The 25,889-nt window shown below is 41.9% G+C and overlaps 5 protein-coding genes and 14 non-coding genes across 19 annotated transcripts; 14 read left to right on the plus strand and 5 right to left on the minus strand.

Moving 5' to 3' along the window:
* Positions 1–462: 462 nt before the first annotated feature.
* trnak-cuu lies at positions 463–535 on the plus strand. Its single transcript has one exon. It is a non-coding gene; the product is annotated as a tRNA-Lys (tRNA).
* A 143-nt stretch (positions 536–678) lies between these two features.
* trnak-cuu lies at positions 679–751 on the plus strand. Its single transcript has one exon. It is a non-coding gene; the product is annotated as a tRNA-Lys (tRNA).
* Positions 752–1,795: 1,044 nt separating this feature from the next.
* On the plus strand, positions 1,796–1,868 carry trnak-cuu. The gene has a single exon. It is a non-coding gene; the product is annotated as a tRNA-Lys (tRNA).
* A 401-nt stretch (positions 1,869–2,269) lies between these two features.
* Positions 2,270–2,342, plus strand: trnak-cuu. The gene has a single exon. It is a non-coding gene; the product is annotated as a tRNA-Lys (tRNA).
* A 412-nt stretch (positions 2,343–2,754) lies between these two features.
* Positions 2,755–2,827, plus strand: trnak-cuu. Its single transcript has one exon. It is a non-coding gene; the product is annotated as a tRNA-Lys (tRNA).
* A 141-nt stretch (positions 2,828–2,968) lies between these two features.
* Positions 2,969–3,042, plus strand: trnan-guu. The gene has a single exon. It is a non-coding gene; the product is annotated as a tRNA-Asn (tRNA).
* Positions 3,043–3,197: 155 nt separating this feature from the next.
* On the minus strand, positions 3,198–5,347 carry LOC117748031 (GTPase IMAP family member 7-like). The gene has a single exon (XM_034557636.1). It carries the CDS (start codon positions 5,113–5,115, stop codon positions 4,024–4,026), a length of 1,092 nt encoding a protein of 363 aa, XP_034413527.1. The 5' UTR covers positions 5,116–5,347; the 3' UTR covers positions 3,198–4,023.
* An 829-nt stretch (positions 5,348–6,176) lies between these two features.
* trnak-cuu lies at positions 6,177–6,249 on the plus strand. The gene has a single exon. It is a non-coding gene; the product is annotated as a tRNA-Lys (tRNA).
* A 141-nt stretch (positions 6,250–6,390) lies between these two features.
* On the plus strand, positions 6,391–6,464 carry trnan-guu. Its single transcript has one exon. It is a non-coding gene; the product is annotated as a tRNA-Asn (tRNA).
* A 155-nt stretch (positions 6,465–6,619) lies between these two features.
* Positions 6,620–10,011, minus strand: LOC117748033 (GTPase IMAP family member 7-like). The gene is made up of 2 exons (XM_034557639.1): positions 9,888–10,011; positions 6,620–8,428 (listed from the first exon to the last, which is right to left on the minus strand). The coding sequence occupies exons 1-2, from the start codon at positions 9,892–9,894 to the stop codon at positions 7,446–7,448; spliced, it is 990 nt and encodes a 329-aa protein (XP_034413530.1). The 5' UTR covers positions 9,895–10,011; the 3' UTR covers positions 6,620–7,445.
* Positions 10,012–11,184: 1,173 nt separating this feature from the next.
* On the plus strand, positions 11,185–11,257 carry trnak-cuu. Its single transcript has one exon. It is a non-coding gene; the product is annotated as a tRNA-Lys (tRNA).
* Positions 11,258–11,398: 141 nt separating this feature from the next.
* trnan-guu lies at positions 11,399–11,472 on the plus strand. The gene has a single exon. It is a non-coding gene; the product is annotated as a tRNA-Asn (tRNA).
* Positions 11,473–11,640: 168 nt separating this feature from the next.
* Positions 11,641–15,027, minus strand: LOC117748007 (GTPase IMAP family member 7-like). Its single transcript, XM_034557585.1, has 2 exons — positions 14,896–15,027; positions 11,641–13,436 (listed from the first exon to the last, which is right to left on the minus strand). The coding sequence occupies exons 1-2, from the start codon at positions 14,900–14,902 to the stop codon at positions 12,454–12,456; spliced, it is 990 nt and encodes a 329-aa protein (XP_034413476.1). The 5' UTR covers positions 14,903–15,027; the 3' UTR covers positions 11,641–12,453.
* A 1,152-nt stretch (positions 15,028–16,179) lies between these two features.
* trnak-cuu lies at positions 16,180–16,252 on the plus strand. Its single transcript has one exon. It is a non-coding gene; the product is annotated as a tRNA-Lys (tRNA).
* A 141-nt stretch (positions 16,253–16,393) lies between these two features.
* Positions 16,394–16,467, plus strand: trnan-guu. The gene has a single exon. It is a non-coding gene; the product is annotated as a tRNA-Asn (tRNA).
* Positions 16,468–16,626: 159 nt separating this feature from the next.
* LOC117748018 (GTPase IMAP family member 7-like) lies at positions 16,627–18,730 on the minus strand. Its single transcript, XM_034557616.1, has one exon. It carries the CDS (start codon positions 18,538–18,540, stop codon positions 17,449–17,451), a length of 1,092 nt encoding a protein of 363 aa, XP_034413507.1. The 5' UTR covers positions 18,541–18,730; the 3' UTR covers positions 16,627–17,448.
* An 871-nt stretch (positions 18,731–19,601) lies between these two features.
* trnak-cuu lies at positions 19,602–19,674 on the plus strand. The gene has a single exon. It is a non-coding gene; the product is annotated as a tRNA-Lys (tRNA).
* A 141-nt stretch (positions 19,675–19,815) lies between these two features.
* trnan-guu lies at positions 19,816–19,889 on the plus strand. The gene has a single exon. It is a non-coding gene; the product is annotated as a tRNA-Asn (tRNA).
* A 977-nt stretch (positions 19,890–20,866) lies between these two features.
* On the minus strand, positions 20,867–23,388 carry LOC117747641 (GTPase IMAP family member 7-like). The gene is made up of 2 exons (XM_034557037.1): positions 23,256–23,388; positions 20,867–21,854 (listed from the first exon to the last, which is right to left on the minus strand). The coding sequence occupies exons 1-2, from the start codon at positions 23,260–23,262 to the stop codon at positions 20,872–20,874; spliced, it is 990 nt and encodes a 329-aa protein (XP_034412928.1). The 5' UTR covers positions 23,263–23,388; the 3' UTR covers positions 20,867–20,871.
* Positions 23,389–25,889: the final 2,501 nt, after the last annotated feature.

Raw genomic sequence — 25,889 nt, forward strand, 5'->3', positions numbered from 1 at the left:
TGATGAGTGAAATTACAACGTGTGCTCTATCTAAAATACAAAAGTAGACCAGTGGTTTCCTAACATTCGCTTCATCCGTTTAGTCCCTATGTGACCCCACTCAGATTCATCTTGACTCCCAGGTTGTGGATCTATATGTTAATTTAAATGGAAGCTACGAGGCCATACTTAATTCAAACAGATACCAACATTAGGTATTATATTGTTACTGTCTAAAATTGAACAACGTTTTTAATATTCATCAATTATCATGTATTGTCAAAATAAATAATACACGCTGTAGTAACTGAATTAATACTACCGATAATATTTAGTCGTTACATGTAGGTCGACATTATAAATGACTAATTCCCAAATGATGCATAACCGGGCGTCACAAATGATCTCGGTAATACAGGCATGCATACACCTTTATACTCAGTCAAACGGTTTTTTGCCCCGCCTCCCGTGTGGACATCAGCAGCCCGGCTAGCTCAGTCGGTAGAGCATGAGACTCTTAATCTCAGGGTCGTGGGTTCGAGCCCCACGTTGGGCTCATAACTTTTTTCACGTTATCACTTTAGCTTTGCGCACAGACTGTTTTTTTTTTCTAAGGGTGCGCTGAAACGCTATAGAAATTGTAAATATGATCTCAGGGTTTATTATTTAGTCGGCCCTCCCCTCACTGTGACATCAGTTGCCCGGCTAGCTCAGTCGGTAGAGCATGAGACTCTTAATCTCAGGGTCGTGGGTTCGAGCCCCACGTTGGGCTAATTACATTTTTTAAAATTATGAATTAATTATTGCGTACAGACAGTTTATTTTAGGGGGGAAGGAGCTCAAACAGTATGAATATTTTTAATATAATTTCAGGGAATTGGGTTTGAGCCCGATGTTGGGCGAATAACTATTTTAGTCTTGCGCCGAAATAGGTATTTCCTTTTTTATGGGGTTTTCTTCTTGATGATAATGAGATGTCACAGTTAAAGCCAGCTAGACTGTTTGTGGAAAACACTGTAGAAATGTTGCTCATGTTAGTATATCAGGTTAGCTCTTAACAGCGCAAGAATATAATAAACATACTTCTAAGGCTAAAAGATTCACTCTAGTGTTATAGACTCAATGCTGTCTGTTCTGTTAGTGCCCGTCATTAAAAACAAAGCTGGTAAAGTAGGTAGCCTATATCAGGGGTTATTAACCTTTTAAATTCAAATAGTAACACCGTATTGGTTTAACTAATTGATCTCCCTCTTGGTTTGATTTGTATTCGAGCAAAAACATGACGCAATGTGATCATCACAAAGACATTTGGTGTGTATGTAAACCTGCGCATACAACAAGACGGCCAACAGGCGAACAATTCATGGAACAAATCAAGCTAATACAAGAACAAATGCAAAGGCTCAAGTCGGCGTTATTAACACACAAAAAACTAATAAATACATTTTACTAGAGAACCAAAGGAGGGACTCAAAAGTGAAATGTTTGTGGCTGCAGGAGTTAATACTTTCGAAGCTGTTTTAAGAAATCTTATGTATGCATTTATCTGCCGGGTTAATGACTCCGAAAATGAAATAATCATAGTTTTATCAAATATAAAGTTTAGTTCTAGGCGCTACCAGTCCCAGCTGTTGAGACATTGGTACAGCTGTTTATTTATAAGGCATATTATATTTAATGTTGTTTACTATCTGGACCTTGAGTCTGAAATAAAAGTTTGATTGATTGATTGATTATATGTTACACTTGTAGTCTCTTCATTCCCGGAGTGTCATAGTATCAATTTATAGCGCATCTTCTCGGGTATCCGTCAGATGCCCGGCTAGCTCAGTCGGTAGAGCATGAGACTCTTAATCTCAGGGTCGTGGGTTCGAGCCCCACGTTGGGCTCAATACTTTTTAAAAAGTTATGACTGTTTTAGATTTGACATATAACGTAATATGTTAATACACAAAGCTCATCATGTGTTTAATCAAATAGTGCATCACGCTAGTGTAAAAAGTATTGAGCAGAATGCATCAATTATCATGTATTGTCAATATAAATAATACACACTGTAGTAACTGAATTAGAAGTCTCTGAGTAAAGGACAACTTTGACTCAGAGACTTCATTCTTTATTCTCGATTGTCAGAGTAAATCTTCCATTACAATAGTTGCTTCCATAAGTATGAGCAATTAAAGAGTTACATCATTTTACAGATGTGTTTGAGGTGCAAAAAGCTCCTGCACTTGAAGCCATGTGGCCTATTGCAAGATTACTTCTCACAGCGTCAACACTGAGATCAGATGCCTGGCTAGCTCAGTCGGTAGAGCATGAGACTCTTAATCTCAGGGTCGTGGGTTCGAGCCCCACGTTGGGCTCAGATGTTTTTTGTTTTGTCAATAAAGTTATGACTGTTAAGTTTGCGCACAGTCAGGTTTTTTAGGGGGGAGGGGAGCTCAAAAGGTATAACAATTGTAAATAGAATTAAGGGTACAAGCCCCACGTTGGGAGCATAACTAATTTAGTCTTGCTCCGAAATAGGTATTCCCTTTTTAATGGAGTTTTCAATTTATTTTTGGTGATAATGAGATGAGACTGTTAAAGCCAGCTGCTTGTGGAAAACAATGGAAATGTTAGTATATCAGGTTAGCTCACAGTGCAACAATAGAAAAATACTTCTAAGGCTAAAAGATTGACTCTGCAGTGCTATACTTTACCCATATCTTCTCCACATTCCTGGGGTGGCACGGCAACAATTTTGTGGCCCTGCCCCCAGTGTCAAAATCAGTTGCCTGGCTAGCTCAGTCGGTAGAGCATGAGACTCTTAATCTCAGGGTCGTGGGTTCGAGCCCCACGTTGGGCTAAATCCTTTTTTGGAGTTATGACCATTTTAGTTATGAGCACAGACATGGGAGGGAACTCTGTTATGTCTGGAACAGTAAAATCACTCGTTGCTGCAGAGCATTTGGACAAATACTTTTGCTGTCTTACGTGCATAATCCACGTCTCTGTGGCGCAATTGGTTAGCGCGTTCGGCTGTTAACCGAAAGGTTGGTGGTTCAAGCCCACCCAGGGACGGTCAATCTATTATCTTTTTTTGTTGCATAAGACAGCTATTAGGTGAACTTTTCTTACAAGTGCAATATAATGTGTGCTATGTCCAGGTTTTTATTGAGTGGGTTGAGTGAGATAAAAGATGGCGGCGAAACCCTCAGAGATGAGCAAGTCTGGACTTTGGTTGGAACGTACAGAATACAAACCAGTTTTATTTGTTTTTTTTGTGATTAAAGGAAGATAAATGGTTACATTGAGTCAACAAAGAAGCACATGTGATTACATATTGACACATGAAAGAAAAACACATTAAGGCTGTCATGCAATTATTAAACACTACATAGTATCAGATTATATGTCAACAATATAGTGATATATGACACACTCTAAGCACAATAAAAAGAAAGACATTGTAAATCATCAAAGAGAAATACAATTAAAGCAGGATAAATCACATGAATAAAAAGTCAATTACACTTTAAGATCACACTTCCTATGGCTGTACTATAGTTTTCAAAAGCCATGCTTTCATATTAGTAAATAAAACCCAATAAGACAGATGCCCAAACCACAGAATGTTGCTGTTACGCTTTATGGTCTGGCTTCTGTCTCCTTTAGGAAGTAGAGGTGTTAGATAGCATCACAGTTCACCTGCAGTACAAAGCAGTACCACAGGGTCACTCTGTTTATAAACTATATGGATCAGACATGTGTGTACAATATGAAATCTGAAGGACAGGTGAGTGTAAGTAGATATGTACGGTGAATAAAGATACAAATAAACTGCTTGTGAAACCGGAATAAGCGAATAAAGTTTGAATTACATATTATATATGATTAAACGTGATCATCTCAATGGTTAAATATTTCATGTTATTTAAAGAGAGGTGCGACTTTCTAATGATAAATTATCTCTCCCGTCTTTAAGAGTAACGTCTGATTATTGGTTTTGATTCTCTGTTTCATCTCTGACTGTATTATCATTTGCTTTTGATACTGATTGTATTACTTCATGAAAGCGTTTGCTGCCTTCGTTGCTGCTTCGCCTGGTGAGTTTGCTCCCTCAGATGCATTGTGTCCTTTAATAGCTCCTTGCAGCGCTCCTCCTAGAGCAGCACCAACTGCCCTTCCCACTGTGATTTTTGCCATTCCACCTCCTCCTGTTAAAGCTGTGATAACATCTTTCACCATCTCTGATAGACCCAAAAAGGCTCCCCACAATGCACTTGATAAGAAACCAGACACTTTGCTCCAAAGCCACGTAAATACGTTCTCTTTCGCCTCCTCTCTGATCTCTCCCTCTGACATGTTTCCTGCTGTCTGTTTAATGAGTTGCATCTCCTGCCTTATTCTTTCCTCCACTGCTTGTAGCATCTCATTGGTGTAGCATCTTCCTTCGTTTTCCTCAACCATCTTATCTATGGTCTTGAGGAGCTCCTTCACCTGGAACTGGTTGTTCCTGTATTCATCCTGCTGGTTGTTCTTCCAGTATTTATTATCAATGACGTGGCAGCGGCCTCCACACTTTGTCACCAGATCACTCACAAGCTTATTATCATGGATGAATTCCTCAATGGTCTCTCCTTCAGGGAGCTGGTCACCATGAGTAAAGAGAACTGTCGCAAACTGTAAAACTTCTTCAGAAAAGTATTGATCTATTTTAGTGACGACAGCCTGCTCCTGCTCGGTGAATCTCTCCACTTTGAGCACAATGAGAAAGGCATGAGGCCCAGGAGCGAACTCTGTGATGCACCTCACTATTTCAGACTTCAGCTCCTCCTCAGATCGATTTGTGTCGAAGAAACCAGGAGTGTCAATCAAAGTGATGTTTCCTCCATTGACAGATTTAGTTTCTGCTTGACATTTTCTTGTTTCAGAGTTCACAGTGTGTCCGATCTTGAACCGTTGCTCTCCAAATATGGTGTTAGCCAGGCTGCTTTTCCCAACTCCAGTTTTTCCCAGGACGGCAATTCTCTTGCTGTTTGACACTGAAAGAGAATAATGTCCATCAATAATACTGAAAATGTTGTTGCAACAAAAAACAAAACTTTGTTCGTCAGAAGTCCGTTGGTACTGGTGAAGAACACAGAGGGTCATTTTGTAAACAGGTCTAAAAAGAGATGATGAGGTTTTCTTGGCCCTGATCCAAATCTGAGTCCTCTTATGTATCTGAAACAGAGTCTGATCTGATACTTACATTTACCTTAATTTAAATAAATGTGTATGTGACACATTGGAATAATAGCTTTAGCGCTCCTCAGTTTTCACCTATAGCTAATTGATCCAAATACTGGAGGTCCTGATTCAAAACTATTACTTTGATCCTATTAAATTATTGTTATGATCCATCCATCCATTTTCAATACCGCTTATCCTCATTAGGGTCGCGGGGGCGCTGGAGCCTATCCCAGCTGACATAGGGCGAAGGCAGGGGACACCCTGGACAGGCCACCAGTCCATCGAGGGCACATGTAGGGACATACAACCATTCACTCTCACATTCACACCTATGGGCAATTTAGAGATCAATTAACCTGCAGCATGTCTTTGGACTGTGGGAGGAAGCCGGAGAGCCCGGAGAGAACCCACGCTGCCACGGGGAGAACATGCAAACTCCACACAGAAGGACCGCTCCGACCGGGAATTGAACCCTCGGCCCTCTTGCTGTGAGGCGACAGTGCTAGCCACTACACCACCGTGCATCATATTGTTATGATGTTAAGTTCAATTTAACTTTAATAATGTGACTCATGAAAACAACATTAACAATCTTTGTCAGAGTACAGTCACCTGCTTCAAGAGATCACACAACCCTGACAATGGCCAAGTTTATGACCTCCCTCCAGAAACGTTTTTATTTTAACAAGTGAATACATATAATATATTTTATATATAATAATATTCAACATGACTATTTTCCATCTTTTTGTAAGATATTTAACTCATATTTTAGTGTCCTCTAATTCTCTAAACGTACAATATAAAGCTTTCTGATGCTTGAGGTCTCAATAACAGGCGCAGTCTGGTGACGTCATGAAGCACCGTGGGATCATGGGAGTTGTTCCACTGGAACGTGCCACTGGAACGTGCCACTGGAACATTCCACTGGAACGTGCCACAACAATTTTGTGGCCCTGCCCCCAGTGTCAAAATCAGTTGCCTGGCTAGCTCAGTCGGTAGAGCATGAGACTCTTAATCTCAGGGTCGTGGGTTCGAGCCCCACGTTGGGCTAAATCCTTTTTTGGAGTTATGACCATTTTAGTTATGAGCACAGACATGGGAGGGAACTCTGTTATGTCTGGAACAGTAAAATCACTCGTTGCTGCAGAGCATTTGGACAAATACTTTTGCTGTCTTACGTGCATAATCCACGTCTCTGTGGCGCAATTGGTTAGCGCGTTCGGCTGTTAACCGAAAGGTTGGTGGTTCAAGCCCACCCAGGGACGGTCAATCTATTATCTTTTTTTGTTGCATAAGACAGCTATTAGGTGAACTTTTCTTACAAGTGCAATATAATGTGTGCTATGTCCAGGTTTTTATTGAGTGGGTTGAGTGAGATAAAAGATGGCGGCGAAACCCTCAGAGATGAGCAAGTCTGGACTTTGGTTGGAACGTACAGAATACAAACCAGTTTTATTTGTTTTTTTTGTGATTAAAGGAAGATAAATGGTTACATTGAGTCAACAAAGAAGCACATGTGATTACATATTGACACATGAAAGAAAAACACATTAAGGCTGTCATGCAATTATTAAACACTACATAGTATCAGATTATATGTCAACAATATAGTGATATATGACACACTCTAAGCACAATAAAAAGAAAGACATTGTAAATCATCAAAGAGAAATACAATTAAAGCAGGATAAATCACATGAATAAAAAGTCAATTACACTTTAAGATCACACTTCCTATGGCTGTACTATAGTTTTCAAAAGCCATGCTTTCATATTAGTAAATAAAACCCAATAAGACAGATGCCCAAACCACAGAATGTTGCTGTTACGCTTTATGGTCTGGCTTCTGTCTCCTTTAGGAAGTAGAGGTGTTAGATAGCATCACAGTTCACCTGCAGTACAAAGCAGTACCACAGGGTCACTCTGTTTATAAACTATATGGATCAGACATGTGTGTACAATATGAAATCTGAAGGACAGGTGAGTGTAAGTAGATATGTACGGTGAATAAAGATACAAATAAACTGCTTGTGAAACCGGAATAAGTGAATAAAGTTTGAATTACATATTATATATGATTAAACGTGATCATCTCAATGGTTAAATATTTCATGTTATTTAAAGAGAGGTGCGACTTTCTAATGATAAATTATCTCTCCCGTCTTTAAGAGTAACGTCTGATTATTGGTTTTGATTCTCTGTTTCATCTCTGACTGTATTATCATTTGCTTTTGATACTGATTGTATTACTTCATGAAAGCGTTTGCTGCCTTCGTTGCTGCTTCGCCTGGTGAGTTTGCTCCCTCAGATGCATTGTGTCCTTTAATAGCTCCTTGCAGCGCTCCTCCTAGAGCAGCACCAACTGCCCTTCCCACTGTGATTTTTGCCATTCCACCTCCTCCTGTTAAAGCTGTGATAACATCTTTCACCATCTCTGATAGACCCAAAAAGGCTCCCCACAATGCACTTGATAAGAAACCAGACACTTTGCTCCAAAGCCACGTAAATACGTTCTCTTTCGCCTCCTCTCTGATCTCTCCCTCTGACATGTTTCCTGCTGTCTGTTTAATGAGTTGCATCTCCTGCCTTATTCTTTCCTCCACTGCTTGTAGCATCTCATTGGTGTAGCATCTTCCTTCGTTTTCCTCAACCATCTTATCTATGGTCTTGAGGAGCTCCTTCACCTGGAACTGGTTGTTCCTGTATTCATCCTGCTGGTTGTTCTTCCAGTATTTATTATCAATGACGTGGCAGCGGCCTCCACACTTTGTCACCAGATCACTCACAAGCTTATTATCATGGATGAATTCCTCAATGGTCTCTCCTTCAGGGAGCTGGTCACCATGAGTAAAGAGAACTGTCGCAAACTGTAAAACTTCTTCAGAAAAGTATTGATCTATTTTAGTGACGACAGCCTGCTCCTGCTCGGTGAATCTCTCCACTTTGAGCACAATGAGAAAGGCATGAGGCCCAGGAGCGAACTCTGTGATGCACCTCACTATTTCAGACTTCAGCTCCTCCTCAGATCGATTTGTGTCGAAGAAACCAGGAGTGTCAATCAAAGTGATGTTTCCTCCATTGACAGATTTAGTTTCTGCTTGACATTTTCTTGTTTCAGAGTTCACAGTGTGTCCGATCTTGAACCGTTGCTCTCCAAATATGGTGTTAGCCAGGCTGCTTTTCCCAACTCCAGTTTTTCCCAGGACGGCAATTCTCTTGCTGTTTGACACTGAAAGAGAATAATGTCCATCAATAATACTGAAAATGTTGTTGCAACAAAAAACAAAACTTTGTTCGTCAGAAGTCCGTTGGTACTGGTGAAGAACACAGAGGGTCATTTTGTAAACAGGTCTAAAAAGAGATGATGAGGTTTTCTTGGCCCTGATCCAAATCTGAGTCCTCTTATGTATCTGAAACAGAGTCTGATCTGATACTTACATTTACCTTAATTTAAATAAATGTGTATGTGACACATTGGAATAATAGCTTTAGCGCTCCTCAGTTTTCACCTATAGCTAATTGATCCAAATACTGGAGGTCCTGATTCAAAACTATTACTTTGATCCTATTAAATTATTGTTATGATCCATCCATCCATTTTCAATACCGCTTATCCTCATTAGGGTCGCGGGGGCGCTGGAGCCTATCCCAGCTGACATAGGGCGAAGGCAGGGGACACCCTGGACAGGCCACCAGTCCATCGAGGGCACATGTAGGGACATACAACCATTCACTCTCACATTCACACCTATGGGCAATTTAGAGATCAATTAACCTGCAGCATGTCTTTGGACTGTGGGAGGAAGCCGGAGAGCCCGGAGAGAACCCACGCTGCCACGGGGAGAACATGCAAACTCCACACAGAAGGACCGCTCCGACCGGGAATTGAACCCTCGGCCCTCTTGCTGTGAGGCGACAGTGCTAGCCACTACACCACCGTGCATCATATTGTTATGATGTTAAGTTCAATTTAACTTTAATAATGTGACTCATGAAAACAACATTAACAATCTTTGTCAGAGTACAGTCACCTGCTTCAAGAGATCACACAACCCTGACAATGGCCAAGTTTATGACCTCCCTCCAGAAACGTTTTTATTTTAACAAGTGAATACATATAATATATTTTATATATAATAATATTCAACATGACTATTTTCCATCTTTTTGTAAGATATTTAACTCATATTTTAGTGTCCTCTAATTCTCTAAACGTACAATATAAAGCTTTCTGATGCTTGAGGTCTCAATAACAGGCGCAGTCTGGTGACGTCATGAAGCACCGTGGGATCATGGGAGTTGTAGTCTTCACCACCATTGCGTCAACTTCTCCCGGTTATGATTCCTCCAGTTTTCCTCGTTAAGGAGGTTTTTTACCGGGAGCCGAATTCTCCGCAGAGGTCTCCTCCTCTCAGAAAGCAACAGACCCGGTCATGAACACCGGAAGAGACTCTGAATGAAGCAGCTTCATGTTTAAAATCGGTGTTTCTCCGACGCTGATCTGAGACCAGCTGCAGCTCTCGTTTGATGACGCGTGTTTCTCAGATAACGGGCCCATAACCAGCGATGACGCTCCCTCTCTTTATTCACTCTCTACCTCGCTCGACCAAATAATGTCCAGTGAGCAGCATTAATAATAATAATAATAATAATAATAACAACAACTGGAAGAAGTAACTTTAACTTACTGTTCATGTTTTTAGAAGTGAAATCAGCGAAGAGTCAAATGTTCCAACCAGTCGACGAGCTCCGTGTCTCTTTCCTCCTGTGGGATTCTGCTGTTCCTTAAGTTTCACTTTCACTTACTGCAAGGGCGTGTCTGCGTGCGTGTGCGTCTGTGTGTGTGTGTGCGCGCGTGTACGTCAGTGCATGTGTGTGGGTGGTGGGGGAGGGTCGTTTCCTTTACCAAGTAAAAACTTTAATTGCTCAAATAATATTTTCCACAGGTTTCCTTGTATTCGTTGATACGGTTATTATTGTAGGAGATTTTAATATGCACGTGGATTACATTACATTACATTACATTACATGTCATTTAGCTGACGCTTTTATCCAAAGCGACTTACAATAAGTGCATTAAACCGTGAGTCCAAACTCAGAACAACAAGAATCAAGCAAGTACAATTTCTTCAATAAAGTCAAAGTACTATCCGTAAGTGCCATTTAAGTGCTACTAAAGTGCTATCGGTAAGGGACATTTAAGTGCTACTACGGCATTTAAGTGCCGTACTACGGCATTTAAGTGCTACCTATTCAAGGTATAGTCATGTTGTGGACTATACCTATAACCACAGAATGTTGCTGTTACGCTTTATGGTCTGGCTTCTGCCATTCCACCTCCTCCTCTTAAAGCTGTGCTAACATCTTTCACCTTCTCTGATAGACCCAAAAAGGCTCCCCACAATGCACTTGATAAGAAACCAAAAAGTTTGTTCCAAAGCCACGTAAATACGTTCTCTAGCCACTGGAACGTGCCACTGGAACGTGCCACTGGAACATGCCACTGAAACATTCCACTGGAACGTGCCACTGGAACGTTCCACTGGAACGTGCCACTGGAACATTCCACTGGAACATGCCACTGGAACGTTCCACTGGAACGTGCCACTGGAACGTGCCACTGGAACGTGCCACTGAAACGTGCCACTGGAACGTTCCACTGGAACGTGCCACTGGAACGTGCCACTGGAACATTCCACTGGAACGTGCCACTGGAACGTTCCACTGGAACGTGCCACTGAAACATGCCACTGGAACATGCCACTGGAACATTCCACTGGAACGTGCCACTTGAACATGCCACTGGAACGTGCCACTGGAACATTCCACTGGAACGTGCCACTGGAACATTCCACTGGAACGTGCCACTGGAACATGCCACTGGAACATTCCACTGGAACGTGCCACTGGAACGTGCCACTGGAACATTCCACTGGAACGTGCCACAACAATTTTGTGGCCCTGCCCCCAGTGTCAAAATCAGTTGCCTGGCTAGCTCAGTCGGTAGAGCATGAGACTCTTAATCTCAGGGTCGTGGGTTCGAGCCCCACGTTGGGCTAAATCCTTTTTTGGAGTTATGACCATTTTAGTTATGAGCACAGACATGGGAGGGAACTCTGTTATGTCTGGAACAGTAAAATCACTCGTTGCTGCAGAGCATTTGGACAAATACTTTTGCTGTCTTACGTGCATAATCCACATCTCTATGGCGCAATTGGTTAGCGCGTTCGGCTGTTAACCGAAAGGTTGGTGGTTCAAGCCCACCCAGGGACGGTCAATCTATTATCTTTTTTTGTTGCATAAGACAGCTATTAGGTGAACTTTTCTTATAAGTGCAATATAATGTGTGCTATGTCCAGGTTTTTATTGAGTGGGTTGAGTGAGATAAAAGATGGCGGCGAAACCCTCAGAGATGAGCAAGTCTGGACTTTTGTTGGAACGTACAGAATACAAACCAGTTTTATTTGTTTTTTTTGTGATTAAAGGAAGATAAACGGTTACATTGAGTCAACAAAGAAGCACATGTGATTACATATTGACACATGAAAAAAAAACACATTAAGGCTGTCATGCAATTATTAAACACTACATAGTATCAGATTATATGTCAACAATATAGTGATATATGACACACTCTAAGCACAATAAAAAGAAAGACATTGTAAATCATCAAAGAGAAATACAATTAAAGCAGGATAAATCACATGAATAAAAAGTCAATTACACTTTAAGATCACACTTCCTATGGCTGTACTATAGTTTTCAAAAGCCATGCTTTCATATTAGTAAATAAAACCCAATAAGACAGATGCCCAAACCACAGAATGTTGCTGTTATGCTTTATGGTCTGGCTTCTGTCTCCTTTAGGAAGTAGAGGTGTTAGATAGCATCACAGTTCACCTGCAGTACAAAGCAGTACCACAGGGTCACTCTGTTTATAAACTATATGGATCAGACATGTGTGTACAATATGAAATCTGAAGGACAGGTGAGTGTAAGTAGATATGTACGGTGAATAAAGATACAAATAAACTGCTTGTGAAACCGGAATAAGCGGATAAAGTTTGAATTACATATTATATATGATTAAACGTGATCATCTCAATGGTTAAATATTTCATGTTATTTAAAGAGAGGTGCGACTTTCTAATGATAAATTATCTCTCCCGTCTTTAAGAGTAACGTCTGATTATTGGTTTTGATTCTCTGTTTCATCTCTGACTGTATTATCATTTGCTTTTGATACTGATTGTATTACTTCATGAAAGCGTTTGCTGCCTTCGTTGCTGCTTCGCCTGGTGAGTTTGCTCCCTCAGATGCATTGTGTCCTTTAATAGCTCCTTGCAGCGCTCCTCCTAGAGCAGCACCAACTGCCCTTCCCACTGTGATTTTTGCCATTCCACCTCCTCCTGTTAAAGCTGTGATAACATCTTTCACCATCTCTGATAGACCCAAAAAGGCTCCCCACAATGCACTTGATAAGAAACCAGACACTTTGCTCCAAAGCCACGTAAATACGTTCTCTTTAGCCTCCTCTCTGATCTCTCCCTCTGACTTGTTTCCTGCTGTCTGTTTAATGAGTTGCATCTCCTGCCTTATTCTTTCCTCCACTGCTTGTAGCATCTCATTGGTGTAGCATCTTCCTTCGTTTTCCTCAACCATCTTATCTATTGTCTTGAGGAGCTCCTTCACCTGGAACTGGTTGTTCCTGTATTCATCCTGCTGGTTGTTCTTCCAGTATTTATTATCAATGACGTGGCAGCGGCCTCCACACTTTCTCACCAGATCCCTCATATGCTTATTATGACGGACAAAGTCCTCAATGGTCTCTCCTTCAGGGAGCTGGTCACCATGAGTAAAGAGAACTGTCACAAACTGTAAAACTTCTTCAGAAAAGTATTGATGTATTTTAGTGACGACAGCCTGCTCCTGTTCGGTGAATCTCTCCACTTTGAGCACAATGAGAAAGGCATGAGGCCCAGGAGCGAACTCTGTGATGCACCTCACTATTTCAGACTTCAGCTCCTCCTCAGATCGATCTGTGTCGAAGAAACCAGGAGTGTCAATCAAAGTGATGTTTCCTCCATTGACAGATTTAGTTACTGCTTGACATTTTTGGGTTTCAGAGTTCACAGTGTGTCCGATCTTGAACCCTTGTCCTCCAAATATGGTGTTAGCCAGGCTGCTTTTCCCAACTCCAGTTTTTCCCAGGACGGCAATTCTCTTGCTGTTTGACACTGAAAGAGAATAATGTCCATCAATAATACTGAAAATGTTGTTGCAACAAAAAACAAAACTTTGTTCGTCAGAAGTCCGTTGGTACTGGTGAAGAACACAGAGGGTCATTTTGTAAACAGGTCTAAAAAGAGATGATGAGGTTTTCTTGGCCCTGATCCAAATCTGAGTCCTCTTATGTATCTGAAACAGAGTCTGATCTGATACTTACATTTACCTTAATTTAAATAAATGTGTATGTGACACATTGGAATAATAGCTTTAGCGCTCCTCAGTTTTCACCTATAGCTAATTGATCCAAATACTGGAGGTCCTGATTCAAAACTATTACTTTGATCCTATTAAATTATTGTTATGATCCATCCATCCATTTTCAATACCGCTTATCCTCATTAGGGTCGCGGGGGCGCTGGAGCCTATCCCAGCTGACATAGGGCGAAGGCAGGGGACACCCTGGACAGGCCGCCAGTCCATCGAGGGCACATGTAGGGACATACAACCATTCACTCTCACATTCACACCTATGGGCAATTTAGAGATCAATTAACCTGCAGCATGTCTTTGGACTGTGGGAGGAAGCCGGAGAGCCCGGAGAGAACCCACGCTGCCACGGGGAGAACATGCAAACTCCACACAGAAGGACCGCTCCGACCGGGAATTGAACCCTCGGCCCTCTTGCTGTGAGGCGACAGTGCTAGCCACTACACCACCGTGCATCATATTGTTATGATGTTAAGTTCAATTTAACTTTAATAATGTGACTCATGAAAACAACATTAACAATCTTTGTCAGAGTACAGTCACCTGCTTCAAGAGATCACACAACCCTGACAATGGCCAAGTTTATGACCTCCCTCCAGAAACGTTTTTATTTTAACAAGTGAATACATATAATATATTTTATATATAATAATATTCAACATGACTATTTTCCATCTTTTTGTAAGATATTTAACTCATATTTTAGTGTCCTCTAATTCTCTAAACGTACAATATAAAGCTTTCTGATGCTTGAGGTCTCAATAACAGGCGCAGTCTGGTGACGTCATGAAGCACCGTGGGATCATGGGAGTTGTAGTCTTCACCACCATTGCGTCAACTTCTCCCGGTTATGATTCCTCCAGTTTTCCTCGTTAAGGAGGTTTTTTACCGGGAGCCGAATTCTCCGCAGAGGTCTCCTCCTCTCAGAAAGCAACAGACCCGGTCATGAACACCGGAAGAGACTCTGAATGAAGCAGCTTCATGTTTAAAATCGGTGTTTCTCCGACGCTGATCTGAGACCAGCTGCAGCTCTCGTTTGATGACGCGTGTTTCTCAGATAACGGGCCCATAACCAGCGATGACGCTCCCTCTCTTTATTCACTCTCTACCTCGCTCGACCAAATAATGTCCAGTGAGCAGCATTAATAATAATAATAATAATAATAATAACAACAACTGGAAGAAGTAACTTTAACTTACTGTTCATGTTTTTAGAAGTGAAATCAGCGAAGAGTCAAATGTTCCAACCAGTCGACGAGCTCCGTGTCTCTTTCCTCCTGTGGGCCTCTGCTGTTCCTTAAGTTTCACTTTCAATTACTGCAAGGGCGTGTCTGCGTGCGTGTGCGTCTGTGTGTGTGTGTGCGCGCGTGTACGTCAGTGCATGTGTGTGGGTGGTGGGGGAGGGTCGTTTCCTTTACCAAGTAAAAACTTTAATTGCTCAAATAATATTTTCCACAGGTTTCCTTGTATTCGTTGATACGGTTATTATTGTAGGAGATTTTAATATGCACGTGGATTACATTACATTACATTACATTACATGTCATTTAGCTGACGCTTTTATCCAAAGCGACTTACAATAAGTGCATTAAACCGTGAGTCCAAACTCAGAACAACAAGAATCAAGCAAGTACAATTTCTTCAATAAAGTCAAAGTACTATCCGTAAGTGCCATTTAAGTGCTACTAAAGTGCTATCGGTAAGGGACATTTAAGTGCTACTACGGCATTTAAGTGCCGTACTACGGCATTTAAGTGCTACCTATTCAAGGTATAGTCATGTTGTGGACTATACCTATAACCACAGAATGTTGCTGTTACGCTTTATGGTCTGGCTTCTGCCATTCCACCTCCTCCTCTTAAAGCTGTGCTAACATCTTTCACCTTCTCTGATAGACCCAAAAAGGCTCCCCACAATGCACTTGATAAGAAACCAAAAAGTTTGTTCCAAAGCCACGTAAATACGTTCTCTAGCCACTGGAACGTGCCACTGGAACGTGCCACTGGAACATGCCACTGAAACATTCCACTGGAACATGCCACTGGAACGTTCCACTGGAACGTGCCACTGGAACGTTCCACTGGAACGTGCCACTGGAACGTGCCACTGGAACGTGCCACTGAAACGTGCCACTGGAACGTTCCACTGGAACGTGCCACTGGAACGTGCCACTGGAACATTCCACTGGAACGTGCCACTGGAACGTTCCACTGGAACGTGCCACTGAAACATGCCACTGGAACATGCCACTGGAACATTCCACTGGAACGTGCCACTTGAACATGCCACTGGAACGTGCCACTGGAACATTCCACTGGAACGTGCCACTGGAACATTCCACTGGAACGTGCCACTGGAACATGCCACTGGAACATTCCACTGGAACGTGCCACTGGAACGTGCCACTGGAACGTGCCACTGGAACATTCCACTGGAACGTGCCACAACAATTTTGTGGCCCTGCCCCCAGTGTCAAAATCAGTTGCCTGGCTAGCTCAGTCGGTAGAGCATGAGACTCTTAATCTCAGGGTCGTGGGTTCGAGCCCCACGTTGGGCTAAATCCTTTTTTGGAGTTATGACCATTTTAGTTATGAGCACAGACATGGGAGGGAACTCTGTTATGTCTGGAACAGTAAAATCACTCGTTGCTGCAGAGCATTTGGACAAATACTTTTGCTGTCTTACGTGCATAATCCACATCTCTATGGCGCAATTGGTTAGCGCGTTCGGCTGTTAACCGAAAGGTTGGTGGTTCAAGCCCACCCAGGGACGGTCAATCTATTATCTTTTTTTGTTGCATAAGACAGCTATTAGGTGAACTTTTCTTATAAGTGCAATATAATGTGTGCTATGTCCAGGTTTTTATTGAGTGGGTTGAGTGAGATAAAAGATGGCGGCGAAACCCTCAGAGATGAGCAAGTCTGGACTTTTGTTGGAACGTACAGAATACAAACCAGTTTTATTTGTTTTTTTTGTGATTAAAGGAAGATAAACGGTTACATTGAGTCAACAAAGAAGCACATGTGATTACATATTGACACATGAAAAAAAAACACATTAAGGCTGTCATGCAATTATTAAACACTACATAGTATCAGATTATATGTCAACAATATAGTGATATATGACACACTCTAAGCACAATAAAAAGAAAGACATTGTAAATCATCAAAGAGAAATACAATTAAAGCAGGATAAATCACATGAATAAAAAGTCAATTACACTTTAAGATCACACTTCCTATGGCTGTACTATAGTTTTCAAAAGCCATGCTTTCATATTAGTAAATAAAACCCAATAAGACAGATGCCCAAACCACAGAATGTTGCTGTTATGCTTTATGGTCTGGCTTCTGTCTCCTTTAGGAAGTAGAGGTGTTAGATAGCATCACAGTTCACCTGCAGTACAAAGCAGTACCACAGGGTCACTCTGTTTATAAACTATATGGATCAGACATGTGTGTACAATATGAAATCTGAAGGACAGGTGAGTGTAAGTAGATATGTACGGTGAATAAAGATACAAATAAACTGCTTGTGAAACCGGAATAAGCGGATAAAGTTTGAATTACATATTATATATGATTAAACGTGATCATCTCAATGGTTAAATATTTCATGTTATTTAAAGAGAGGTGCGACTTTCTAATGATAAATTATCTCTCCCGTCTTTAAGAGTAACGTCTGATTATTGGTTTTGATTCTCTGTTTCATCTCTGACTGTATTATCATTTGCTTTTGATACTGATTGTATTACTTCATGAAAGCGTTTGCTGCCTTCGTTGCTGCTTCGCCTGGTGAGTTTGCTCCCTCAGATGCATTGTGTCCTTTAATAGCTCCTTGCAGCGCTCCTCCTAGAGCAGCACCAACTGCCCTTCCCACTGTGATTTTTGCCATTCCACCTCCTCCTGTTAAAGCTGTGATAACATCTTTCACCATCTCTGATAGACCCAAAAAGGCTCCCCACAATGCACTTGATAAGAAACCAGACACTTTGCTCCAAAGCCACGTAAATACGTTCTCTTTAGCCTCCTCTCTGATCTCTCCCTCTGACTTGTTTCCTGCTGTCTGTTTAATGAGTTGCATCTCCTGCCTTATTCTTTCCTCCACTGCTTGTAGCATCTCATTGGTGTAGCATCTTCCTTCGTTTTCCTCAACCATCTTATCTATTGTCTTGAGGAGCTCCTTCACCTGGAACTGGTTGTTCCTGTATTCATCCTGCTGGTTGTTCTTCCAGTATTTATTATCAATGACGTGGCAGCGGCCTCCACACTTTCTCACCAGATCCCTCATATGCTTATTATGACGGACAAAGTCCTCAATGGTCTCTCCTTCAGGGAGCTGGTCACCATGAGTAAAGAGAACTGTCACAAACTGTAAAACTTCTTCAGAAAAGTATTGATGTATTTTAGTGACGACAGCCTGCTCCTGTTCGGTGAATCTCTCCACTTTGAGCACAATGAGAAAGGCATGAGGCCCAGGAGCGAACTCTGTGATGCACCTCACTATTTCAGACTTCAGCTCCTCCTCAGATCGATCTGTGTCGAAGAAACCAGGAGTGTCAATCAAAGTGATGTTTCCTCCATTGACAGATTTAGTTACTGCTTGACATTTTTGGGTTTCAGAGTTCACAGTGTGTCCGATCTTGAACCCTTGTCCTCCAAATATGGTGTTAGCCAGGCTGCTTTTCCCAACTCCAGTTTTTCCCAGGACGGCAATTCTCTTGCTGTTTGACACTGAAAGAGAATAATGTCCATCAATAATACTGAAAATGTTGTTGCAACAAAAAACAAAACTTTGTTCGTCAGAAGTCCGTTGGTACTGGTGAAGAACACAGAGGGTCATTTTGTAAACAGGTCTAAAAAGAGATGATGAGGTTTTCTTGGCCCTGATCCAAATCTGAGTCCTCTTATGTATCTGAAACAGAGTCTGATCTGATACTTACATTTACCTTAATTTAAATAAATGTGTATGTGACACATTGGAATAATAGCTTTAGCGCTCCTCAGTTTTCACCTATAGCTAATTGATCCAAATACTGGAGGTCCTGATTCAAAACTATTACTTTGATCCTATTAAATTATTGTTATGATCCATCCATCCATTTTCAATACCGCTTATCCTCATTAGGGTCGCGGGGGCGCTGGAGCCTATCCCAGCTGACATAGGGCGAAGGCAGGGGACACCCTGGACAGGCCACCAGTCCATCGAGGGCACATGTAGGGACATACAACCATTCACTCTCACATTCACACCTATGGGCAATTTAGAGATCAATTAACCTGCAGCATGTCTTTGGACTGTGGGAGGAAGCCGGAGAGCCCGGAGAGAACCCACGCTGCCACGGGGAGAACATGCAAACTCCACACAGAAGGACCGCTCCGACCGGGAATTGAACCCTCGGCCCTCTTGCTGTGAGGCGACAGTGCTAGCCACTACACCACCGTGCATCATATTGTTATGATGTTAAGTTCAATTTAACTTTAATAATGTGACTCATGAAAACAACATTAACAATCTTTGTCAGAGTACAGTCACCTGCTTCAAGAGATCACACAACCCTGACAATGGCCAAGTTTATGACCTCCCTCCAGAAACGTTTTTATTTTAACAAGTGAATACATATAATATATTTTATATATAATAATATTCAACATGACTATTTTCCATCTTTTTGTAAGATATTTAACTCATATTTTAGTGTCCTCTAATTCTCTAAACGTACAATATAAAGCTTTCTGATGCTTGAGGTCTCAATAACAGGCGCAGTCTGGTGACGTCATGAAGCACCGTGGGATCATGGGAGTTGTTCCACTGGAACGTGCCACTGGAACGTGCCACTGGAACATTCCACTGGAACGTGCCACAACAATTTTGTGGCCCTGCCCCCAGTGTCAAAATCAGTTGCCTGGCTAGCTCAGTCGGTAGAGCATGAGACTCTTAATCTCAGGGTCGTGGGTTCGAGCCCCACGTTGGGCTAAATCCTTTTTTGGAGTTATGACCATTTTAGTTATGAGCACAGACATGGGAGGGAACTCTGTTATGTCTGGAACAGTAAAATCACTCGTTGCTGCAGAGCATTTGGACAAATACTTTTGCTGTCTTACGTGCATAATCCACGTCTCTGTGGCGCAATTGGTTAGCGCGTTCGGCTGTTAACCGAAAGGTTGGTGGTTCAAGCCCACCCAGGGACGGTCAATCTATTATCTTTTTTTGTTGCATAAGACAGCTATTAGGTGAACTTTTCTTACAAGTGCAATATAATGTGTGCTATGTCCAGGTTTTTATTGAGTGGGTTGAGTGAGATAAAAGATGGCGGCGAAACCCTCAGAGATGAGCAAGTCTGGACTTTGGTTGGAACGTACAGAATACAAACCAGTTTTATTTGTTTTTTTTTGTGATTAAAGGAAGATAAATGGTTACATTGAGTCAACAAAGAAGCACATGTGATTACATATTGACACATGAAAGAAAAACACATTAAGGCTGTCATGCAATTATTAAACACTACATAGTATCAGATTATATGTCAACAATATAGTGATATATGACACACTCTAAGCACAATAAAAAGAAAGACATTGTAAATCATCAAAGAGAAATACAATTAAAGCAGGATAAATCACATGAATAAAAAGTCAATTACACTTTAAGATCACACTTCCTATGGCTGTACTATAGTTTTCAAAAGCCATGCTTTCATATTAGTAAATAAAACCCAATAAGACAGATGCCCAAACCACAGAATGTTGCTGTTACGCTTTATGGTCTGGCTTCTGTCTCCTTTAGGAAGTAGAGGTGTTAGATAGCATCACAGTTCACCTGCAGTACAAAGCAGTACCACAGGGTCACTCTGTTTATAAACTATATGGATCAGACATGTGTGTACAATATGAAATCTGAAGGACAGGTGAGTGTAAGTAGATATGTACGGTGAATAAAGATACAAATAAACTGCTTGTGAAACCGGAATAAGTGAATAAAGTTTGAATTACATATTATATATGATTAAACGTGATCATCTCAATGGTTAAATATTTCATGTTATTTAAAGAGAGGTGCGACTTTCTAATGATAAATTATCTCTCCCGTCTTTAAGAGTAACGTCTGATTATTGGTTTTGATTCTCTGTTTCATCTCTGACTGTATTATCATTTGCTTTTGATACTGATTGTATTACTTCATGAAAGCGTTTGCTGCCTTCGTTGCTGCTTCGCCTGGTGAGTTTGCTCCCTCAGATGCATTGTGTCCTTTAATAGCTCCTTGCAGCGCTCCTCCTAGAGCAGCACCAACTGCCCTTCCCACTGTGATTTTTGCCATTCCACCTCCTCCTGTTAAAGCTGTGATAACATCTTTCACCATCTCTGATAGACCCAAAAAGGCTCCCCACAATGCACTTGATAAGAAACCAGACACTTTGCTCCAAAGCCACGTAAATACGTTCTCTTTAGCCTCCTCTCTGATCTCTCCCTCTGACTTGTTTCCTGCTGTCTGTTTAATGAGTTGCATCTCCTGCCTTATTCTTTCCTCCACTGCTTGTAGCATCTCATTGGTGTAGCATCTTCCTTCGTTTTCCTCAACCATCTTATCTATTGTCTTGAGGAGCTCCTTCACCTGGAACTGGTTGTTCCTGTATTCATCCTGCTGGTTGTTCTTCCAGTATTTATTATCAATGACGTGGCAGCGGCCTCCACACTTTCTCACCAGATCCCTCATATGCTTATTATGACGGACAAAGTCCTCAATGGTCTCTCCTTCAGGGAGCTGGTCACCATGAGTAAAGAGAACTGTCACAAACTGTAAAACTTCTTCAGAAAAGTATTGATGTATTTTAGTGACGACAGCCTGCTCCTGTTCGGTGAATCTCTCCACTTTGAGCACAATGAGAAAGGCATGAGGCCCAGGAGCGAACTCTGTGATGCACCTCACTATTTCAGACTTCAGCTCCTCCTCAGATCGATCTGTGTCGAAGAAACCAGGAGTGTCAATCAAAGTGATGTTTCCTCCATTGACAGATTTAGTTACTGCTTGACATCTTCTTGTTTCAGAGTTCACAGTGTGTCCGATCTTGAACCCTTGTCCTCCAAATATGGTGTTAGCCAGGCTGCTTTTCCCAACTCCAGTTTTTCCCAGGACGGCAATTCTCTTGCTGTTTGACACTGAAAGAGAATAATGTCCATCAATAATACTGAAAATGTTGTTGCAACAAAAAACAAAACTTTGTTCGTCAGAAGTCCGTTGGTACTGGTGAAGAACACAGAGGGTCATTTTGTAAACAGGTCTAAAAAGAGATGATGAGGTTTTCTTGGCCCTGATCCAAATCTGAGTCCTCTTATGTATCTGAAACAGAGTCTGATCTGATACTTACATTTACCTTAATTTAAATAAATGTGTATGTGACACATTGGAATAATAGCTTTAGCGCTCCTCAGTTTTCACCTATAGCTAATTGATCCAAATACTGGAGGTCCTGATTCAAAACTATTACTTTGATCCTATTAAATTATTGTTATGATCCATCCATCCATTTTCAATACCGCTTATCCTCATTAGGGTCGCGGGGGCGCTGGAGCCTATCCCAGCTGACATAGGGCGAAGGCAGGGGACACCCTGGACAGGCCACCAGTCCATCGAGGGCACATGTAGGGACATACAACCATTCACTCTCACATTCACACCTATGGGACATTTAGAGATCAATTAACCTGCAGCATGTCTTTGGACTGTGGGAGGAAGCCGGAGAGCCCGGAGAGAACCCACGCTGCCACGGGGAGAACATGCAAACTCCACACAGAAGGACCGCTCCGACCGGGAATCGAACCCTCGGCCCTCTTGCTGTGAGGCGACAGTGCTAGCCACTACACCACCGTGCATCATATTGTTATGATGTTAAGTTCAATTTAACTTTAATAATGTGACTCATGAAAACAACATTAACAATCTTTGTCAGAGTACAGTCACCTGCTTCAAGAGATCACACAACCCTGACAATGGCCAAGTTTATGACCTCCCTCCAGAAACGTTTTTATTTTAACAAGTGAATACATATAATATATTTTATATATAATAATATTCAACATGACTATTTTCCATCTTTTTGTAAGATATTTAACTTATATTTTAGTGTCCTCTAATTCTCTAAACGTACAATATAAAGCTTTCTGCTGCTTGAGGTCTCAATAACAGGTGGAGTCTGGTGACGTCATGAAGCACCGTGGGATCATGGGAGTTGTAGTCTTCACCACCATTGCAGTCAACTTCTCCGCGGAGGTCTCCTCCTCTCAGAAAGCAACAGACCCGGTCATGAACACCGGAAGAGACTCTGAATGAAGCAGCTTCATGTTTAAAATCGGTGTTTCTCCGACGCTGATCTGAGACCAGCTGCAGCTCTCGTTTGATGACGCGTGTTTCTCAGATAACGGGCCCATAACCAGCGATGACGCTCCCTCTCTTTATTCACTCTCTACCTCGCTCGACCAGTAATGTCCAGTGAGCAGCATTAATAATAATAATAATAATAATAATAATAACAACAACTGGAAGAAGTAACTTTAACTTACTGTTCATGTTTTTAGAAGTGAAATCAGCGAAGAGTCAAATGTTCCAACCAGTCGACGAGCTCCGTGTCTCTTTCCTCCTGTGGGCCTCTGCTGTTCCTTAAGTTTCACTTTCACTTACTGCAAGGGCGTGTCTGCGTGCGTGTGCGTCTGTGTGTGTGTGTGTGTGCGCGCGTGTACGTCAGTGCATGTGTGTGGGTGGTGGGGGAGGGTCGTTTCCTTTACCAAGTAAAAACTTTAATTGCTCAAATAATATTTTCCACAGGTTTCCTTGTATTCGTTGATACGGTTATTATTGTAGGAGATTTTAATATGCACGTGGATTACATTACATTACATGTCATTTAGCTGACGCTTTTATCCAAAGCGACTTACAATAAGTGCATTAAACCGTGAGTCCAAACTCAGAACAACAAGAATCAAGCAAGTACAATTTCTTCAATAAAGTCAAACTACAAAGTACTATCCGTAAGTGCCATTTAAGTGCTACTAAAGTGCTATCGGTAAGGGACATTTAAGTGCTACTACGGCATTTAAGTGCCGTACTACGGCATTTAAGTGCTACCTATTCAAGGTATAGTCATGTTGTGGATGTTGATAATGATTATCTTAGTGCTGCATTCATCTCATTGTTGGACTCGACTGGCTTCTGTCAGAGAGTACAGAACCCACTCACTGCTTTGGCCCTCGACCTTGTTCTTGCATGTGGCGTTGACATTGAGCTTTTGGAGGTCTTCCCACAGAACCCTCTTCTGTCAGACCATTACCTCATAACCTTTGAGTTCATACTACCGGAGTGTGAGCCCACTGGTGATGTTATGAACGAGGGCGTGAGATGTTCCAACGTTTATGGGATGTCCACAACAAGTATAAAGCAGAACTAGTGGTTATTTCTTCGGAGGTGGTTGGCGGAAATTATAACTGTTTTTACGGAGACAAGCCACGGAGATAAGCCATGCCCCCTTTTCGCGAATGGTTGCGAAAGACTTTCAAGTGATAATAATTGACGGTCAGAGGTGGTGCGCCCTGACGCAGCAGGGACAGACTGTACAGAGTGAGCCGTGATGCTCAGACCGGCAGGAAGACACCCAGTTGCTGGTGCCAAAGACCCGCCGCACTATAACCCGATGGCTGGTCTCATGGGATATGAAAAAACACTGGACCCGATAATAACCCGATTTTATTGGAGTGTCAATTGGTAAATTCCCCGGCCATTCAGAGGGCGCCTTTGCGTCTATTCAATTCAGTTTATTTTGTATCGCCCAATATCACAAATGACACATTTGTGATATCATTGTTGCTGTTCATTGGTGGCAGGCCTCATTTACATCTAAAGAAAGATGCCCCGAAATTTAATGATGGCGGTCGACAACCCTCAGAGATGAGCAAGTCTGGACTTTGGTTGGAACGTACAGAATACAAACCAGTTTTATTTGTTTTTTTTGTGATTAAAGGAAGATAAACGGTTACATTGAGTCAACAAAGAAGCACATGTGATTACATGTTGACACATGAAAGAAAAACACATTAAGGCTGTCATGCAATTATTAAACACTACAAAGTATCAGATTATATGTGAACAATATAGTGATATATGACACACTCTAAGTACAATAAAAAGAAAGACATTGTAAATCATCAAAGAGAAATACAATTAAAGCAGGATAAATCACATGAATAAAAAGTCAATTACACTTTAAGATCACACTTCCTATGGCTGTACTATAGTTTTCAAAAGCCATGCTTTCATATTAGTAAATAAAACCCAATAAGCCAGATGCCCAAACCACAGAATGTTGCTGTTACGCTTTATGGTCTGGCTTCTGCCATTCCACCTCCTCCTCTTAAAGCTGTGCTAACATCTTTCACCTTCTCTGATAGACCCAAAAAGGCTCCCCACAATGCACTTGATAAGAAACCAAAAAGTTTGTTCCAAAGCCACGTAAATACGTTCTCTAGCCACTGGAACGTGCCACTGGAACGTGCCACTGGAACGTGCCACTGGAACGTGCCACTGGAACGTGCCACTGGAACATGCCACTGAAACATGCCACTGGAACATGCCACTGGAACATTCCACTGGAACATGCCACTGGAACATTCCACTGGAACGTGCCACTGGAACGTGCCACTGGAACATTCCACTGGAACATGCCACTGAAACATGCCACTGGAACATGCCACTGGAACATTCCACTGAAACATGCCACTGGAACATGCCACTGGAACATGCCACTGAAACATGCCACTGGAACGTGCCACTGGAACGTGCCACTGGAACATTCCACTGGAACATGCCACTGAAACATGCCACTGGAACATGCCACTGGAACATTCCACTGAAACATGCCACTTGAACATGCCACTGAAACATGCCACTGGAACATGCCACTGAAACATGCCACTTGAACATGCCACTGAAACATGCCACTGGAACATGCCACTGGAACATTCCACTGGAACACAGCCCAGAGCCCAGTCTAGTTCCTCCCAGAAAGAAGAGGACTACTGGTATTGTTGGAACCAGTGCTGGTGGGAAAACACACAAGCTATAAAGACAAAACTGGTGAGTGTATTCGCTACACAATTCCGCATATCGAGTGTTCTGACGTGACGGACACATTAATGTTAATTTTT

Source organism: Cyclopterus lumpus, chromosome 18 (assembly GCF_009769545.1).
Source record: "Cyclopterus lumpus isolate fCycLum1 chromosome 18, fCycLum1.pri, whole genome shotgun sequence".
Lineage (NCBI taxonomy): Eukaryota > Metazoa > Chordata > Actinopteri > Perciformes > Cyclopteridae > Cyclopterus > Cyclopterus lumpus.

Excerpts from the sequence above, each read along its gene's own strand:
- LOC117748031 (XM_034557636.1), bottom strand. The coding sequence starts at position 5,115 with ATGACCCTCTGTGTTCTTCACCAGTACCAACGGACTTCTGACGAACAA.
- LOC117748018 (XM_034557616.1), bottom strand. The coding sequence starts at position 18,540 with ATGACCCTCTGTGTTCTTCACCAGTACCAACGGACTTCTGACGAACAA.